This window comes from Macrobrachium nipponense, chromosome 35 (assembly GCF_015104395.2).
Source record: "Macrobrachium nipponense isolate FS-2020 chromosome 35, ASM1510439v2, whole genome shotgun sequence".
NCBI classification, from domain to species: domain Eukaryota; kingdom Metazoa; phylum Arthropoda; class Malacostraca; order Decapoda; family Palaemonidae; genus Macrobrachium; species Macrobrachium nipponense.
The window spans coordinates 28,781,492-28,797,232 of NC_061096.1; the positions used below are offsets into that span (position 1 = coordinate 28,781,492).

The following is a 15,741-nucleotide window of genomic DNA, read 5'->3' on the forward strand; positions in this document are numbered from 1 at the left end:
ATCTATATATATATATATAATATATATATATATATATATATATATATATATATATATAAAGATATATGCCACGAAGGAAAAATAAACGAATGAGGATCTGCAAGATCTTTCGACGTTAAACGTCCTTTACTGAGCAGAGACTGACATAGATATGGGAAAAGACAATACAAGAAGATTCGTATAACTGACAGATAGGGATTATAAAGAGATTAGTACCTAGAATCCGACACACCTGGAAAATGAAAATCCTTCCCAAACAAGCATAAACAATGGGTGCAATTAAAGGTTTAAGGCAATCATCTCAGATACAAGGTCCAGACAATTAAAGGATTATAGGTGACAGCTATTCAGAACTTGGTAAAACAAAACCATATTATCACATACTGACAGACATACATTACAACAAAAATAATAACTCTAAGGCAACTGATTTTTATTTAAGTCAGTAATTATATCTTTGAGGTCATTCTTAAACATGTTACAGATACAAGGGTCTAAATGAAAATGGCCACGACTAACATTGAAATTACAATGAAAAGTAAGTTGTATTAAAGCAGATTCTAAAAGATTTCGTGATAAGACATCTCTTGACCTAGCAATTACTGAACTACCATCCCACTTTATTCGGTGGTTGTTTTCACTTAAATGAATGAATATTGCATTGGATTTTTGCCCAGTTTTTACAGAATATTTATGCTGGCTTAGCCTTACTTCTAGGCCTTTGCTAGACTGTCCGAGATAAAATGAGGGACAATCCATACATGGAATTTTATTTATTATGTTGTTGCTTTCTTTGGGGCCATTTTTTATTAACACTCCTTTTAGTGTGTTATTATAGGAAAAAACAAGGTTGACATTAAAAGCTTTTAACAATGATTTAATAGTTTTAAATCCGTTAAAATAAGGCAAACTAAGAATGTTCTTAGAATTTTCTTTAAAAACTGGGCAAAAATCCAATGCAATATTCATTCATTTAAGTGAAAACAACCACCGAATAAAGTGGGATGGTAGTTCAGTAATTGCAAGGTCAAGAGATGTCTTATCACGAAATCTTTTAGAATCTGCTTTAATACAACTTACTTTTCATTGTAATTTCAATGTTAGTCGTGGCCTTTTTCATTTAGACCCTTGTATCTGTAACATGTTTAAGAATGACCTCAAAGATATAATTACTGACTTAAATAAAAATCAGTTGCCTTAGAGTTATTATTTTTGTTGTAATGTATGTCTGTCATGTATTGTGAATATGGTTTTGTTTACCAAGTTCTGAATAGCTGTCACCTATAATCCTTTAATTGTCTGTACCTTGTATCTGAGATGATTGCCATAAACCTTTAATTGCACCCATTGTTTATGCTTGTTTGGGAAGGATTTTCATCTTCCAGGTGTGTCGGATTCTAGGTACTAATCTCTTTATAATCCCTATCTGTCAGTTATACGAATCTTCTTGTATTGTCTTTTCCCATATCTATGTCAGTCTCTGCTCAGTAAAGGACGTTTAACGTCGAAAGATCTTGCAGATCCTCATTCGTTTATTTTTCCTTCGTGGCATATATCTTTTATATAATTTATATAATATATACATATATAATATATATATATTATATATATATATATATGTATGTGTGTGTGAGTGTACATAGCATTTACAGGTAGAAACACACATATATGCGTGTGTTTATACCTGTAAATTCTCTAATATGTACACATTATAAAACACACACGGAATAAATTTAGTTATGTGTATGATTCATCTCACAACTTTGCATTTTCCTTATCAGTATTCTCTCTAAAGTGCGACTGTCATCTATAGGCCTACTCAACCGAGTTTTGTCCTACTGATGTAAACATGAAAATTGTTTACAGGTAGTTTATCTTTGAACTGTCATTTACATAACGATCACAGAAATGATAAACAGTCCGGAGTGTCAACACAAGCATGATTTAAAGGCATTGGTTGTAAGACCAAATATCCGAGTGATAAGTCGTAGAGATTAGATAAACCTGATAACTGCTTTGTTTGACTCGAGGTCTAGACCTTGGTTTGACTAATTTGTGTTCATCTTCATCCAAAGGCAAGTTATCCCGCGAAAGAGGGGTTTGCTGTCCCATTACATTTGATTTTGCTTTCTCCTCGCTCTCCCCTCTGTGGGAAATATCTTTAGATAGGATACATAAACTCTTTTTATATATGATGATGCTGGTTTTACCAAATCTAGGAGTAAGATAGGTGCTACTAAATGACGGGGAATGTAAACACTGATAATTTAGTGACGTACAAAGAACAATTCAACAACAATAGAAATTTGTTATTTGACACTAAGTAAAAAAGAAAGAAAGAAAAAAAAAACTTTTAGATACTGGCACCTCATGGTAATTTTCCTTAAAAGATAAGATAGATAGAGAGAGAGAGAGAGAGAGAGAGAGAGAGAGAGAGAGAGAGAGAGAGAGAGAGAGAGAGACTGTGGTATGACGATTTGAGTATCACCTACCGATGACTAAATGAACGACAGACGCCTTGGCACAAAAGCTCCCATGGCCGTGAATAGAGTACAAAGCCACGGGGCAAAGAGGCAAATACCACATACCTTTGCTTAGAAAGAAAATGTAAGCTACTTCTTGAGCCCAGAAGAGGCTTAGGAGTCGTTGAAACTTGAAACTGAACTTGGCGAAGTGGTTTGAACCAAGATTAATGGAGTCTATTAATCCTGGTTTGAACGACAGCTTTTTGTAGCGTTTAAAGAAACAATTTACTAATGGGATCATCTCAATTCATCGGGGCTAATCCTTTCCGCGCCTCTATAAAAGCAGAACACCCTTTTCCCAAAGCAACACAAAAAGGTCGTTGGATAAGATATCAGTAATTATAAGATTATGAGAGTAGTCTATTTCCATTTCTCAGCACGTAGATTAAATTTATCGAGAGAAGTCTTCTTGGACTTTAGAACCTTGCTAGATATGACATATTTGTTAGTTCTCGCTTCTGTCTCATCTACGTACACACACACACACACACACACACACACACACACACACACACACACACACACACACACACATATATATATATATATATATATATATATATATATATATATATATATATAGGAAAGAGAGAGAGACAGAGAGCTTAGGCGGATAGCTATGAAGAGAAAAATCTGTTGCGCTTCCTTCATGAACATGTACCGCAATATTGTTCCATCTTTTATTTTTAACTTGCAGTCGTAAAGCCAATTTGTCTGCTTGACTTCCTGTCTTGATTCACTAACCCGAGAAAGCTGTTGCGTCACTGATTATTCGAAATTCTTGATGAATCATCACCGTTTTTTAAAGTAGCTTCAATGTTCGTCAGATAATAAAGTTCTCATTATCGAGTGTCAAGAGACGGATGTAGTTTATTTTTCCCGAAAGCCACGACAGAGGTGAAGTTTGAGCTTTGTAATATAACGGATAGCATCCATAGTGGGGCCTTGCTGTTTTCGGTTAGTAGGTTTATATCAATAACATTATAACTTGCTGTGTGCACTGAGTCTGCATATTCATGTCGGTCTAAGGAGAGTCAGCGACTCACATGATACCTGAGTCACTGATGTGCAATTAGTAGTATGAAAAATGACGGAAACTGTAACTCTGTAAATCAAATCAAATAAATGCTAACTGAACTAATAGCATAATACGAACTGTCATTAAAAGTATTTTTCGTATTTACCTAACAGTTGATTCTAAGTTCTAATTTTACGCTTAACTTTGAAATTCTCAAGAACTTCAAAGATTATTCAGAGCACAAGAAACGAAGCAGCTCTTATTTGTTTAATGATGATGACAAAAGATCGAAAAAGTTGGGACATGAACAATAAATTTTAATTTGGCTGTTTTCATTATTTTTTCCCTCGGCTTTTCGTACCGGCGAGAGTTAAAAGACTGACAAGGCTGGCTGAATCGTGGCTGAATCTAACGACAACGATTGACACGCATTCCAGTTTTTACTCATCAGTATGTGATTTATTTTTTGCTAGAAATTATAACCCATTGCGAGATCCGCTTTGTTTTAAAAACTAATGCCTGCTAGACAATGCTTCCTTCCCATTCTTGCTAATGACCATTTCAGTGTAAGTTTATATTAACAACTAACGATTAATTTTATCATCACAAACTCTGTACCTTGAAGTGGCTTGAACCCCTTTCGCTCATTCTAACAAATGATGTTTCTTTTACTCACCCCACTCACCCTCAAACAATGCAACACTCTTCCAGTTTTCGACGAAGCAATATCCTATCCTTTTTCGAATTAGGATACCATTATCACCTGCATATATGTTATAAAACAGAATGACAAAAGGAAAATTAATTTCGAGAAAAATGTAGCATTACTCATTAGTCGTTAGTGGTTTCGGAAAAGTCAAGGTAAAAACTAAAGTTTGTTTGAATCCAAAGATCAAGCATGGTTACAGACAATAAATATCTAATAACTATTTCCGAAATTACTTATTCATAAAAATAAATACACATTCAATATTGGTTGTAGAAAACGCATAATAAAATAAAAATGATTAGTTTCCATAATCTCACTTCATACCTCTGACGTCACATATGGGCGGGAATTGGGAAACGGCAAGTTGCAACTGACAGTTACTGACTGGCGTAGGAGGAAAACAGGCGAACTCACAGGTACAGCTCCTCGTCTTTTGTTAGTTTTGATTGAGCCTTTCACACTACAGCAGTACGGATTTTTTGCCGTCGCGGTGCCGCTTTGCGTGAGATTTGTCCCACTGGCTGGAAGCGGTGCCGCTCCCGTTGACGTTTGTAGTAGTTGGTCATCATGTTTAATGCGCGTCTTCACACCAGACGGTTTTTTTTTTTTTTTCGCCTTTACAAGCGGTGAGCAATAGTATGTCACTGCTTTTCATCGTGAAAATACATTTATTTTAGTTAAAACGAAACCGGTTTTATGGGATAAAAGTAAGAAGTATAAAAGTCGTAAATTAGTTACATCTGCTTGGAGAGAAGTATGCCGTGTTTTAAATGGAAAAAATGTAAGAGATGCTTGAATGAAATCACACGAAAAAAAACAAAAAAATGGAACAAAAGACATCAAGATTAAAAAAAAAAAAAAAAAAAAAATTGGTTTCTGTAAACGGCGACCGTACAAATGAGCGATGTCGTCCGCAGTACCTGCGGCGCGGAGACCGCCTCTTGTGCGGAAAAAAATCGCATAGTGTGAAAGGGGCCTTAGACTGTAAAGCGGCCCACACACGCTCAAATTTTTGGTCCAATTTTTTTATGTCAAATTATTTGACATGAATTTGATCGTGTGTGGCGTAATTTGATGGCGTAGAAGGTTTGATGTCAAATTTTTTACTGATCTGATTTCAGTAGATATTTTTGAGCCAACATCAAATAATTTGTGCGTGTGTGGTACCTAGCAATAATTTGCGCAAATTAGTTAGTGATTAGACATAATCTGAGGAGGACGTGCGCGGCTCATCGTCATCATGGCTCCAACAAAACATGAAAAGAAATTTCTTCTTGAGCTTATTGATGTTTATAGAAGTTTACCACAACTTTGGAACTAATTCTCAGTTCATTTAATAAAGGAGCATGATCAAATCGTTCACGAGACAAATACCATTGCTGGGCCCACTTTCGTCTCTTTCGTTTCTGTGTGCTCTTCAACGCTAAGCCAAGAGCCAACGCTGTATATGCATCCATGATGACACTCGGGAGCAAAATGAAAATTTGATGAGAGGTTTGAGCGTGTAGGGCGAACGTCAAACCGTCAAATAATTTGACATAAAAAAATTTGACCAAAAATTTGAGCGTGTGTGGGCCGCTTAAGGTCGGGTGTCACACTATGCGCATCGCCGCTGCGGCGAAACCGTATGCGGCGCCGCATATGGCGATATCATACACAAACCAAAGAGAGGTGTCACAGTCGTGCGGCGCTGCCGTTTCCGCCGCACTGTGCCGCAGCATGCTGCGGCAGCACCAGACCGCCGTAAAGCCGCATCCGGTTGATTGTCGTGGGAAAACACACAGCTCTATGCACGTGGTTACTACGCCGCATCCGGCGCTCCCTTGAACCACTTGCATTTACAACTATTAAGATGTTTGACATTGCTTTATTGATTCAATGCATTCATGCAAGGCCAGCACTTTGGGAAATGAGTGATAAAGAATATTGCGATAAGAACTCTAAAGAGAAAGCATGGATTAAATAGGCGGAATAATGTACTACGAGAAGTGGCCACATATGGAATCAGCAGAAAGAAACAAGAAAGGTAAGATAAAATGTTTGTTATTACCTATAAAAAGTAACAAAATTCATTATGTACATATGTATAATACAAATTATAATAATTGGACAACATGATAGTCAACCTATCTACGCTGGCTGCTGGGGATAGACTTCGCGACTTCGCCGTTAGATTGTAATTGACTGTAATGCTTGTGACCTAAAATGTATAACTTTTGCGTAAATTTTGTCAGAAATCCTCATTGCCATTAATCAGTATGAATCTATAAAATAATATTCTCCATGCAGTAGCAACATCCAGGTGTTATCTAGTTTTACTGCAAGTAAAAAAAAAAAAAATAATAAAAATCCTTTTTAATCAGTGTTCCTTGAAAGAGGGGCTCGAATAAGCGTTTTCTATTAAACGTTTTCTGTAATTTTACTATAAGAAAACGGTAACTTATCTAGTAAAGGATAAACTAAGATAGAACCATAATGAATCACTATCGGTATTGAATATAATTGTAGGGAGCCTGAATGGGTGATATTGTTCTCTCATATCAATTTAAATGAAAAAAAAATTATATGAAAGAAGGCAGTAATTGTCAGTCAGCATCCTCCAAACATTCATTAGACTCGGGGAAAGATTTAGATGGCGTTTTGTTTCCAATAGCCTGGTATCATGAATTAAACTGCCCAGCGATGATGCAGTAATATGGAAAGTTGATTATAGGAGACAATCGATCATTTATGTTGTAGTAAAACAGTAAACACTGCGACAGCTTTTTTCATTTATAATAATTTCGTGGTTTTTCAGGGCAGCATTGCTGATCCGAGGAAATATATTTTAGCCTGTATTTGATTTCTCCAGAAATATTTTGAAAATACCATTCAAAGGTAATGGTGTTGATTATGAGGCTGGTCTTTGCTTCGTAGTATTATTTCAGTTTATAGAGTTTATACCTGATTTCGACTGAAAGTTTCAACTTTTGCCGGTTAAAATTCTTATGTATATTTTGCAAATGAAAAAAAAAAATACCGACCAGACTAGAATCTTTATTTTTAAATGACGGCAAGTCATAGATTAACCACAATTAAAGCATTATGAACGCAAGCCATTCAATTATATGCACAGCTTAAAAGGCAGCCATGAAGACTGTGACATGGGCCAAATGTGAGAAACAAGAGAGTCAAAATAAGAAATCGAAACTGCTGACAGAAAGTAAACTCTGCTTCTGAAAGGTGTGGGAACTTGAATGGATTTTTTCGATGGTGTTTATACTGCTGTTAAATAAACGGCTGTTTATTTTCGTCAGTCAGCGCCCCAAGGAACATAAGAGTTATGAAATGCAGTGCACGTGCTGCCCACCTTCGCAGCAGAGCATTTGCTTTGAGGAAAGGCCAGTGTATTGCCAGGCACCGCCACAGATTTCGTAGTAGCCATAAACCTGCAACGAATAAGAGCGTAAATTTTATAAACGGAATGACTCAGGCTCCCTAATATAATACCACATTTCAGGCACGGCAGTATCAGGTGCTTTGGAAGCGCGATAGTTAGGAAGACCAGATAGCAAAGAACGTTATTGTGCCTTTTGGACAGGAGGAAGGAAGAAAATTCGTGTTACAGCAGAAGTAAGCGCTGTATGGGACAAGGACCAATTTGTCAGTGATAGAGACAAAATAATGACACCAGGTTTCTTCTATATACAGGGAAATGAATGTTCGATGGATCTGACTGATTTGACAGGTGAGGTGAAGGACCGATCAAACAAAGGAACAGGACAACAAAAGAGTGTCATGCTTCAAAACTAAATGCATCAACTCAGAGGCAAGAACATATGACTTCAGTATTTTGGTTGGCGAAGAGGTAACGCCTGTGAGAAATCAAGGACTATAGCTAAAGGAAATACGTGAAATGAAGGCCAAGGTTACCGGGGAGCCCCGACGATACTTACGTAGTGATTTTGCACGAAGTGATGGAAGAGACCAACCAAGGAATCGCAGACATGCTGTCCAACGGTCACTCCGTCTTCGCACATATGCCACAAGTCTCCACCGTTACTGATTGCGTTTAGCTTAAAAAAAAGTAGGCTGGTTAAATCCGTGGAATGAAAATAGAGACCTGATTCTGGAAAATATTCTTAAAAAGTCAAGTTAATAGCGATTCTGTACAAATGATCCAGGTTTCTTATTGATTTCCTTCCATTTACGTCGACTGATGTAAGGTCTTACCCATTCACTTTTTTCAGGAAAAAAGAAACCAGGAAAGATGAAGGCGATCCGAACTCACCTGATTGACACAGGAGTTCTTGCACTGTTGTGCCTCGTCTTCGCAGGAGTCGATGGCGATTTCCTCTCCCTCCCACACCATTTCCTGGGCAAATTCGAACGTTGCGAAAACTGCGCAGCGACACCATGTTTCGGACTGCGCCCTGAAAAGAATTGTGCCCGTTTACTCTTCCGCTAGAGGGGAACACTGACCGAATCGAATGCTGGATCCTAGAACTGAAGGAGTTTTTGAGCCTATATCCACGGGATGCGTCCAATCAGCAGCAAAACATCATCATAAATAATGTATGAGTTGTTTTTACGAAGTATTAAGTAATTCTTCAATTGCATCGTGCTTATAATATATCCGATACATTATGTTCCTCGAAATATTGTTGTATAAGATTTTTTAAACTAAACGCGCTGTTCATCACGCAAATTATCTATTACCCGCAGAAAATGAGGGAGAACCCATTGAATTTTATGTAGTGGTGTAATTCGAAGTGAACAAGTTTCAGCTGAACAGAACTAAATATATATATATATGTATATTATTATATTATATCTAAATATCTTATATATATATACACATATATAAACGCTAAAAATAACTGAACCAACAATAGAGATAGATTAACAGGCAAACAATATTAGTATACAGGAACATCAGCGTAAATCAGAGAAGTAAGGTAATGGTAAATGCTACTTAACTAAGTAGTAATGCAGCCCCTTCTGTTTCATAGATAACGATTCTGGGAAGCTGCAGGCAACCAGACTAGTGTTCAGAATGTCAGTGAATTAATTTATCGAACTAGTGTTACGGGTACACGTTTTTTAATAGAATAAATAAAGTGAAGCAAGTACATATATGATTTTTGTACCCAGAAACTTCAGTCTGTTACACAAAGCTTCTCGAGGTACGGACGAGAACCAAAGAGTGGTACTATGCTGCGTATTCGCAGCGGTTGTTGCCTTGGAAACATCTAATTCATTTACTCAGCACTCGTCGTCATGGTAACACCAAGTCAGTTCGAGCAACGCAGAACTATTCTGTACAGATAATGCCGCGAATTACGTGAGTAAATAATTCTGTGCACGGCGTTTTTTTTCAATTACAGGGGCAGTAGGAAGGATACTGAAAAAAAAATAAAAATGCAAATAGGACCAGGAAGAGCATTATAAAGCTTGAGAGACGAGGAAATAAAGCCAAATGAACAATGAAAAAATACACCCATGTTTCCTTATTCTTTTGATCATGTTACATATAACGATCTTGTTCTCGTACGCCAAGCCCGTTTTCCTTTTCCTTGTTATTTTCGGACCTGGGCTATAAACGGGTAGTAAATTACCCATCCTATTGGCCGTTACTCTTAAAAGAAGAAAAATTACTGGCGGAACTGACAGACCAGGAAACGTTGAAGAAATTATCTAGCGCGTTATGCAAGCAAGCCAAGAGCCCGTGCTGCCCGTCATACGGTCAGCTGAACGTAAGAGCAACAGTGTTTACCTTACTACAGCAACAGCACCGAGGAAGAGAAGCAACACCTTCATGGCTGACGTGCGACAACAAGATGGAGCAGTGCTATTATTTTGCCTTCTTTTATAAGAGAAAGATGTGCGATAGGGTTTGAATTACGTAAAGTTCCTTTCTAAACTGAAACGAAAGGATTTCGTAGCAGAGATGATAAAGGGGGATACCTGTGAACGCATGAAACGGTGTAGACAAAGGTTGTTTCGTAACGACAAATGAAAATAGATTACGAAATTTTGTTATGCTAACCGAAATTAAATCGTTATTTAATATTTCATGACGCAATAAAATCCATTTGCTGCTGATCGACTTCTAAAACTTTTTTCATTTGAAATACTTCTTTGGAGAAGATTGACAGCTGAGATAGTGAGCTATCTCTATTATATTGTAGGTAGGTTTTGTAAAAAAAGCAATCTGCAAAACAACTGAAAACGTTTTAATGATTTTCCGTAAACTATAATTTTCCAGAATTTTATGTATATTTTGGTTCTTTTTTATTGTTCTCCTGTGAAATTTTCATGTATCATAGAAAGGAGCAGGCGTTTGAGAACATCTGAGAAAATAATATGACTACATTTTCATCAATTAAATTTTCGATGTTTTACAAATAATCATGATCTGGGTTACTTCATGAAATTAAGTACGTTTTGGAGAAAGTGGTAAGACAATAAATAACTGAATGTGTACCGTTTGATAATTGCGGAGAACATTGAAGCTGAGTATTCTAAGATAATATTTATAGACGTGTTCAATGAAAGATTTTTCACTATATACTTTAATATTATTAAATTTTAGGACAAATAAATGAGTATGTATAAAGTTAGGGTGTTTATAAATATTATCGCACACCGTTTAATAGTAGTATTTGTAAAGAATGCTTGCATCTAAATTAGATTCTTTTGGATGAGTGTTAGCCTAACCTAGAAGTGGAAATATTCCTATGGGAGTTTTATCTTAATCTTTTATGACCTATAAGTAAGACTAGAAATCTACATATTTATTTGCAGGTCAAAGCATTATTTAAATTCTTTAATACAATAGCCATTTATAAGCTGTAAAGAATAAATTTTTATGGTGTAATGACCGAGACGGGAAAGGCTGGCCAAATCAAGCCAGGTTTTGGGCGACAGTTGTATGTATATGGACTTTCCTTTTAAAGAGAGGCAGGTAACAGGTTTCAAACATACTGGTTGACACACGAGTTTAAATTTAATGCATAATTGCCGCAACAACACATCTGGTTGACCAATAGTTAATTATTCATCATAGAGAGCCTGCTTTAAGGTACTATCTGGCTTCATAAAGAATTACCTGGTTTATCAACACCACGGTCCTCTCCGACACTCGGTCCTGGGTATTGTAATTAAAAATCAATATGGCGAGATTACAATCACCGACAACTTGCGACACTACGGATGACCTGGATTGTATAATGAAATACCTTGTGTCCTTTCGTTTCGATAGCCATCAAGTCTCATGGGAAAAACAACAATAGTATTTCTCAGCAACAACTGACTTGGCCACGTTACTTCTCTTTGTTTTACGTAACGGCCATACTTAATCTCTGTTAACAAACTTTGCTGAGCAATGTGATATATTCCCACACTGTTCGCTACGCGGGCCTCGTGGCCCATCACTGATCACAACAGTATCCTAAATCACAACAGTATCCTAAATCATCCTCCCGATTCTGAAGGTGACATTTATAGAAGGGAGTTGGATATATATTGTAATATTAACAAGAGGCTGATCGCTGAAGAGAATCCTAAAAACTCAGTTCTGTCAGTGATGTCAAGCGACACGAGATGGGTGTCGTTTTTTCATCCATTATACGTCTTGTTGTTGCTGTTGTTCATCTTCTGTTGACCTCGAGTTTATTGGTAAAGAGTTCGCTTTTTTCGACGCCCTCCGCGTTTAAAAGACCACTTTTAAAATGTGTAAAACTATCGTCTTACAATCTGAGTCGGGCAACTCGGAACACTCAGCCCATGTAGTTTAGTTAGTAAAGAAACTTTCTTAATTATCTTGAGCTAGTTCTACATTTCCCGCCTGAAAATATTTGAACTTGTGGGACTTGTGTTATAAGTAGATTCGTAGAGGGAAAGACAGGGAGATTTAAATGGCGAACATTCTGACCTAAAAGAATGAATAACTTTTTGAATTAACATTGTCTTTGGTGTACCAAGGTAAATGCTTCATCTTTTGACTGCACATTTGCTATTCCTCCTTTATTGGCTAATGCTGGGAAATTGTTAAGCAACCATGAGTTGCGTCACTGGCCGTTAGGTACAAAACAATTTTCAACAACATTCCTTTTCCTGGTATTTGTTATCTTCAGCCATGCCTCATTAAACTCACATTTTGCTCAAGGGGTGTATAAAAGATCCTAGATAGCCTCGACTACCATCAGTTTTCGGAATGCCTTGGTCCTTTTACGAAATCTCAAAGTATTTCATCGGTTTTGATGAAAAATAAGATTTTATTTTTCAAGGTGAAAAAATATCATTCCATGGTGTGCCTGTTACTTACAAAGAATTATTTTATTTCTGATTTTGACAGAAAAATACCAAAAGAAAATAATTACATCCATACGTCCCTGTTCTATGATTCCATTTGCAAAAGACACTGTACTTGTATTGACAATACTATATGTACACTACTGTAGGTGAAATTTACCCGAGAGGTCTCATTTTCTCATCAACTAGGAAATATATCAACAAATTCTGCCAGAAATTTAGGTTTTGAACGTAATATTTCATATTCTTATAGAAATGGTGGTATTGATGATAAATGCTAGGTATGTTGTGCTCGACTGTACCCGAGAGATAACGGAACGTTTGGTTTTGGGCTAATGACGGTTTTTTTGGGCTGGAAGATCATAATGACTCCCCTCGAGTAGGTTTCTTATTTTGCTACGGTAAATTCGAGATTTGTTCAAATATACGGAAACGACAATGGACTTTCCAAAACGCTTAACAGATGGTTGTAGATAGGTAGGTGAAATTCGAACCTCTCGTACGAAGGTAACATAACTCTCTAAATTATTGTGATTATCCTACCTCACATCCCTTTCTCTGTTCACGTTCCCGTTTGTTTGCAAGATTTTAGAAGAGATTCAAGATTTCATGCGTGATATCCCTATCGCTTCACGAAGGGAAAGTGCTGAACACTTGTCATGAGACTCGCACCTTCATTAGGTTTAGGTAATTCACACTTAAGGTTATGAAGCAAAACCTGTCTTAGGTAAGTTATTTATTCTCTTATTCTCAGATAATGTCACATGAACTCTTACAAATGAAAGCCACATTTTGTTGATGGATATTAAATCAAAACTAGATCCTCAGACATCTCGGAGTATCTTCAGAAGGGGGCTTTGAGACAGTAGAACTGACCCCATCCTCCCCTCCCTAAGAGCTCTCATGATCTCAGTGTTGTTCCCAGCCAAGTTCTCTGAGAATTAGCGACGCATGATCTCCAGGTCGCCTGGCGTCTTGAAACTTTACTAATTGATGCAGTGTTCTTGAAGTCCGTCGTTGCAGCAGAGCATTCCCTTGGAGGCAATGCCTGTGTACTCCCAAGGACCTCCGCATACCTCGTAATAGCCGTATACCTGGAATGCAGTAAGCATTATTGCATTGTTTAAACAAATATGAAAGAGTATGAATATATTATCAGAGGCGTACTAAAACAACAGGAAGCGTCCGCTGTTGCTTTCAAAAGGATAAACAACACAAAGAAAAAGATATCAGTGTCAAATGATATGCCTGCCTGGCCGAAGAAAATAGGTAATAACATTTTATTCTTTCTTTAGTCAATATTTTCCCGTTGTATCTGCTAGGTTATATATAATATATATATATATATATATATAATTATATATATATATATATATATATATATAATATATTGTTAGTATATATATGTGTGTGTGTGTGTAAATATATATATATATATATATATATATAATATATATATATATATCTATATATATTATTAATAATTATTAAATTAATAAGCCACAAATACTCCTTAACATCGATTAATCTTTATCTTGGGAATAACTGGCACCCAGAAACGAAGAGGTTGTGTCCTTGTTTCCTTTGTATCCTCCTAAATTTGTATCTTTGAATCGTTCCCAGGACAGGTATATTGATCACATATAGTTTCCTTTAAGCGTTTGTTATTTCCAGGGTAAAGGGAATTTCGTATTTACGAGTAATCGTCTTTTTTATGTAAAACATAAAAGCTTACGTAGTGGTTATGGACGAAGTCATAGCTGAGGCCGGTCAGAGTCTCGCAAATAGCCTGTCCAACGGTTTTGTTCAGGGGGGTCATGGCCCACAGATCCCCGTAGTGGCTGTAATTATTCATCTGAGGAGAAGTGAAACAAAATAATATATTATATGCAAAAAGACATGTGCTGTGGATATAAATACGTATCAAGAAACATAAGAGAGAGAAAGAGAACATCTCACAGTACCTCCTTGGTGCAGGAATTCTTGCACTGTTTGTGGTTTTCGCAGGAATCGATGGTGACTTCTGGCATCTCGTAGACCATAGCCTCATCATCGTCGAAGGTGATGAAGGCGCCACAGCGACACCATGGCTCCTGTTGACCGCTGAATAAATAAGTTGGTAAATAGATAGATAAAAGAATAAATAAAAGAAGCTTAAGTTTTTTAAATACAAGTGGTGTCATATTTTACATGCAGAAAAAGAATGGAAAAGGAAGATGGCCAATAAAAGCATGGTTGTACATTCTCATATATATATATATATATATATATATATATATATATATATATATATATATATATATATATATATATAATATATATATTTACTGATATAATTTACCAAACAGCTGCAACCAAGGCAAGGAGGACAAATGCGAGCTTCATGGTGATTCCCTGGCTGTTGAGATCAGAGTGAGGAATGAGGCTTCTCTCGTCCCTTTTAAACTCAGTTCCAGTCGACTTTTGATTACGAAAGACTATTTTCGCCAATTCTGCATAACTGACGTCTTCAAACCGTGGGACTATTCCCCGGGTACACATTTGTTTCGTGCCATCCAACAAACTGTTTCTAAACGACCAAATTTATCTGATTTCATGGGAAAATGCCCTCTATAGTTAAGTAACCTTCTCTGCCTGACACGTAAGATATGTAGCAAACCAGTTCCACTCCATTTTGATGTTAGCTGCAAGACATTTATAGTTTGAAGAAATTCACAAATGCCAGTAATGTCTTGATAGGTATTTTTGATATTTGCTGCTACTAAGAATATTTGTGGCCCTGCGTCATCTCATGTTGTCTAGTTGCTAGAATGCAAATGGTGAACAAGTGGTCACAGCCTCTGTAACATGCCCTCGTTCATAGCTTCTGTGCCATATCCTTAACTTTCCTTAACTTTTATCGCTTCCGTTTTGAAAGGGGAACAGTGAAGACTAACCAGAGAACGGAAGCCCTTAGTGGGTACAAAGGGAAATCCCGTCTTCATGTAATCTGACGTTTGTTTTGATCTTTCATTAATTGTAATTCAATATCATTCATTCCTTGCCTTTCCCAGCTAATGTGACAATCCTCGGGTTTTTTTCATCATGTAAACCTGTGTATTGTTATAAACATCTTAATATCACTTGTGTTGTCGTTAGATTTTCTATTCATTTTCGTATTCTATCTTGAATACTTATTAACAAAATTTTTTGAG

The 15,741-nt window shown here is 36.6% G+C and overlaps 2 protein-coding genes across 2 annotated transcripts; both read right to left on the bottom strand.

The window, feature by feature from the left end:
• Positions 1–7,178: 7,178 nt before the first annotated feature.
• LOC135208307 (uncharacterized) lies at positions 7,179–11,665 on the bottom strand. The gene is made up of 5 exons (XM_064240410.1): positions 11,589–11,665; positions 8,485–8,664; positions 8,443–8,447; positions 8,188–8,372; positions 7,179–7,680 (listed from the first exon to the last, which is right to left on the bottom strand). Exons 1-5 carry the CDS (start codon positions 11,663–11,665, stop codon positions 7,573–7,575), a joined length of 555 nt encoding a protein of 184 aa, XP_064096480.1. The 3' UTR covers positions 7,179–7,572.
• Positions 11,666–13,312: 1,647 nt separating this feature from the next.
• On the bottom strand, positions 13,313–14,945 carry LOC135208217 (uncharacterized). The gene is made up of 4 exons (XM_064240340.1): positions 14,889–14,945; positions 14,512–14,650; positions 14,283–14,402; positions 13,313–13,641 (listed from the first exon to the last, which is right to left on the bottom strand). The coding sequence occupies exons 1-4, from the start codon at positions 14,930–14,932 to the stop codon at positions 13,534–13,536; spliced, it is 411 nt and encodes a 136-aa protein (XP_064096410.1). The 5' UTR covers positions 14,933–14,945; the 3' UTR covers positions 13,313–13,533.
• Positions 14,946–15,741: the final 796 nt, after the last annotated feature.

Excerpts from the sequence above, each read along its gene's own strand:
- LOC135208307 (XM_064240410.1), bottom strand. The coding sequence starts at position 11,665 with ATGGGCCACGAGGCCCGCGTAGCGAACAGTGTGGGAATATATCACATT. Across the intron at positions 8,665-11,588 it reads AGTTTGTTAACAGAGATTAA|GGCGCAGTCCGAAACATGGT; the intron begins GTATGGCCGTTA and ends AATTCTTTTCAG. Across the intron at positions 7,681-8,187 it reads ACTTCGTGCAAAATCACTAC|GTTTATGGCTACTACGAAAT; the intron begins GTAAGTATCGTC and ends TATTCGTTGCAG.
- LOC135208217 (XM_064240340.1), bottom strand. The coding sequence starts at position 14,932 with ATGAAGCTCGCATTTGTCCTCCTTGCCTTGGTTGCAGCTGTTTG. Across the intron at positions 14,651-14,888 it reads GCCTTGGTTGCAGCTGTTTG|CGGTCAACAGGAGCCATGGT; the intron begins GTAAATTATATC and ends TTATTTATTCAG. Across the intron at positions 13,642-14,282 it reads ACTTCGTCCATAACCACTAC|GTATACGGCTATTACGAGGT; the intron begins GTAAGCTTTTAT and ends ACTGCATTCCAG.